The 4115-nt window shown below is 33.0% G+C and overlaps 1 protein-coding gene across 1 annotated transcript in view; it reads left to right on the top strand.

Annotated features, from left to right (window-relative positions):
- The first annotated feature begins 256 nt into the window (after window positions 1-256).
- The window catches only part of LOC136035570 (protein pygopus-like), a 19362-nt gene continuing 15503 nt past the window's right edge, over window positions 257-4115 (top strand). Inside the window, exon 1 of the mRNA XM_065717442.1 lies at window positions 257-518. Within this exon, the coding sequence (XP_065573514.1) occupies window positions 335-518 (184 nt within the window). The 5' untranslated portion in view covers window positions 257-334. The remainder of the gene's footprint in view (window positions 519-4115) is intronic.

The following is a 4115-nucleotide window of genomic DNA, read 5'->3' as shown; positions in this document are numbered from 1 at the left end:
ACTCCACAACGCTGAACTAGAGTCAACCCTCTCATACTAATTCACGGTGGGTTCAACCTGTTGGAGGTCCTACTTTGCCATTAAGTGGGCATCCCAGTCAAGGTTAATTTGACCCATTTGATTACCATTGTTACTGTCTTCCACTTGTGCTACACCTCTCTGGGGGGCATGCATGTCACTCCACAATTCCGAACTAGAGTCAACCTGTTGGCTCTGAATCTCAAAAAGAAAATTTTTTCAAATCGCCGATGTTCTACAGTCTATTTGGAAAGAAAAGAGGAAGCACTGTTTGGATTTGGGACTCATAAGTGGAGTTAACAAGCTCAAGTAAATAATGTCAAACAAGAGGAACAAATCTTTTGGCCTTGCTGCTGAATTTAAACCACCAGGCCAAGGAGGACCAAATCCTGATAGTCCTGGAAATGCACGGAAAAAGCAAAGGAAAAATGCTGCAAACAATACTAGTGGCCCCCAGACTTCTCCATCAATGAATGAACTTGGACCTCCACCCCTATCAGGTTTCTCTTCTACTTGTTCACATTGTAGTTATTAGACCAAAACTAGATAGAATAAAGTTAGGCTAGGTCTGCCTACTCCCATTAGGTTTGGCCTGCTTGGACAGTTCCTAGTACCAGAAAAATACCTTGATTGGAATGAATCTGTGATGAAGTTGGACATTAGGTCCAAGTATTGTACTTAGGCTATTTATATTATTCCCAAAAACGTATTTTCAAACTATTGATTAGGCCTACCAAGGGCTAGGCTGTTATGGGTCTTCTAAGGACTTAAATGTAATTTTCCCAAGAAACAATTATTGAAGAGCACAAAAATAGATACTGAGTGACATATTCATTTTCATTCTAGCTAAATAATTTTGTGAAGTTTGTATTTATAGAAGTATCTAGGCTAAGACATCATATAGCCTACTAGAGGAATGGAGTAAAGCCAGTTGGTAAAATAGTAGTTCAAAGTATCACTATCATACAAGTTTATTCTTTTATTATTTAAATGGGCTGAAGGAAATAGGCCTATATGATATAAATTAATGAAAAGAAATTTACTCTAAGAAATATAATTTCTCAAATGAGGCAAAAGAAAATTGTTTTGAACCTTATGCTCAATCATCTTTTAGAAGGTTTAAAGAATTTGTGAGTCTGTTTCTTAAACTTAGCAAAATCCTTGATATGGCTGTAAATCTACTTGCCTAAAATAATTCAAATTGCATTCTAAAAGAGGTAAATATTTGACAGTTCATATTATTGACTTACCTATAAAGTGAATATACCACTTGATGCCTTTTTTATGGTCTTTAGAAGTATAATAATTGCTTTTATTTTAAATTTGAATTAAAGCACTTTTTTACCTAAACTGACCTTATTATAAATAGTTTTTGCACTGAGAAAATATAGTATTATTTTCTCAAAAACAACCAACAAAACAGCACTGAGAAAACATAATAGCCTATTATTTTATTGGAAAACAACTGATTGCCTAATTCATACTTTAATTAAAAATTTGTCATTTTTAAGAGCTCAAAAAGTGCTTAAATTTGAATTTGCAATGGAAGCAATTATTATATTTATAAAGAGCATAAAAAAGGCATCAAGTGGCATGTTCACTTTTTTTATTAAGTCAGTAATATGAACTGTCCTACATTTACCCTAAAAGACAAGAGCTAATGAAAGAGATTGAAAACCCAAAAAGAAGGTAAAATATTTTTTAAAATTCAGGTAAGTATACAATTTTCCAAACCCTAGATTGCTAAAACTTTCATGAATAGATTCAGGGTCAAAAATGTATCCTGAGAAGGCATTCCCCAAGCTACTATGTCTGCTGTTTTGTAGGGCTTAGAAGATTGTATAGATAACAGGTCTCAAATTCCTACAAAAAAAATTACCTTGGTTTTGAGTTTTCAATCTCTTTTTAATTAGCTTTGGTTTCTTGAAAATGTAACTCAGGTGATTTCAGTAGACTTTGTAAATACAATTCATGTTATTTTAGGCTCTAATTTAATACATAAGAGTAGTGGCTGTCCAGGAGACATGCTAAAAAAAGAGAGATATTTTTAGATGCCTGATTTTATGGCTAAAGTAACATTTGTGATAATTGCAGACAAAAAGTTGCATTTGTGGCATGCTAAAACAAAAAGAATATCTTTAATATTTGAAAATATTTTTAGATGCCTAATTTTATGGCTAAAGTTGCATTTGTGATACCCCCCCCCTCCTCCTGACAGTCCCATATACAGCCCTGGGATATAAACACAATCAAACTAAGCAAAAGTACTAAAGCAATAAAATTCTTACTTTATATTATGCCGTGTTTGTATTTTATTTAAGTTATCATGTTTCCTTCCATTATTTTTCACATTTTTATCTCATTTAAAACAGTATTTTTCATTCAATACTCTACACAATCACTTATGCTTAGATGAATTTCTTGATTCTATTCAGTCTAACTGGTTTTTATGACAAATGAAACAATAAAAAAACAGAAAATAAATTATTAGGGCTATATGTTTGCCCCTCAGGAGGGGGGGGGGGTAATTGTAAGGGTAATGACTTGTGTTGAAACAAATATAGGCCTACATAAAGAAATCTAAGGGTCCCATTATTTTAATGTTAGTTTTGTAGAGGGCTTAAGGCTATATTTTGGACCCTCAGGGCTGAATTAGATTGTCACAAACCTCACTTTAATTGTAAAAAGAGCATAAAGTTAGCAATCAAAAAATGCACTTCTCTTTTTGTTTTAGTATGTCTCCCTCTGGAGAGTTGCTACTATACATGTCTGCCATACATGCTATATCAAGTATATTCTCCTAAATTTAAGAAATAGGTCTACACATCTATAAAACCATATAAAATGGGATAGAGCAAAGGGATTAGACTCAATAAAAACTTCATCTTGCCTCATTTGAGGAGACAATCTGTAAGGTTTCAATTTTATACCACAAAGATTTGTAAAGATTAATGAAGGTGAGTGCCTTCTTGGGGGAGGTAGGAGTAGAGTTATGTGCTACAAAATAAATCCCTGGGAGATCATTAAGATTGGATAGATCCCAAAGAGTTTCTTTCACCTAACTCAACTACTTTCTAAAATAGCAAAAAGCCCCTAAACTCTTGTTTCCTCATATCATATATGCTTCATGAACTTTCCTACTGATTTTTTGTCATTAATCTGAAAAGAAGTCCATCTTAAAATTCATGGATTATATATAGTTTGGGCAATGTGTTTGCACTTTTTTTTTGGGGGGGGGGGGAATGGGGTTTCAGAGTGTTTTCTTATGGACAGAAGACCTGAGTACTTAGATAAATATCTAGATTAAAATATATCTTTCCTAGACTTAGAAAACACGCTCCCAGTTTTGGACATAGTGTCTATAAGTTCAGATAATTGGGATTTACTGATAGTAATATTAACCGGCTTGGGATTGGCTGACTGCAATCCTTAGAAATTTTGTTTTTAATGTTTGAATTTAAACAAAATTATGCTTATAGCCTAACCTATTTAAAAATAATTCTGCTTTATAAAATATGTCTTAGGTTAAATCTGTCCAAGGTTGAGTCTATCTTAGATTTACATGTCTTGTTTTAACTTCATGATCCTGTGCCCAAGCTAGGCTCCACTATGGACAATCAGTGCATTTGAAATAATCAGCATTGTTTATGGCTGAAATATTCAAGCTCATCACATTCTTATTAAAAAATGGTAGACAAATTCAATGGTGAATCAACACAAGCTTGTCTATGGTATAATAGTAACTTTTCAATGATTTTCCTGTTAAAATTGTGATTAGCTGCCCAAGTATTGGGTATTTTACAATGTCTAAGCTACTCTGAAATCCTAGCTGATTCAAACACATTGATTATGTTTTTGAGCTTATTCTTTATAAGTTTTATTTACCTAGGTTAGTTTCTCTTTTTAAATATGAAAGAAAACTCATTCAGAAAGTAATAGTTTACCCTAGAGGCTTGATGTGTAAGTGGTGTCTAAATATATGCCCCATTCATGGCAAGATAAATGAGTTTTATTAAATATTGAAATAAGTTGTGTTCAAAAAGTGGCAATGTAGCCTACCTGTTGCTGCCTTTTCACTAGCACTATAAATTTTTGAT

The sequence above is a fragment of the Artemia franciscana genome, chromosome 14 (genome assembly GCF_032884065.1).
Source record: "Artemia franciscana chromosome 14, ASM3288406v1, whole genome shotgun sequence".
In the NCBI taxonomy this organism is placed as follows: domain Eukaryota; kingdom Metazoa; phylum Arthropoda; class Branchiopoda; order Anostraca; family Artemiidae; genus Artemia; species Artemia franciscana.
Note: the sequence above shows the minus strand (reverse complement) of the source record. Positions and strands in the feature narration are given on the sequence as shown.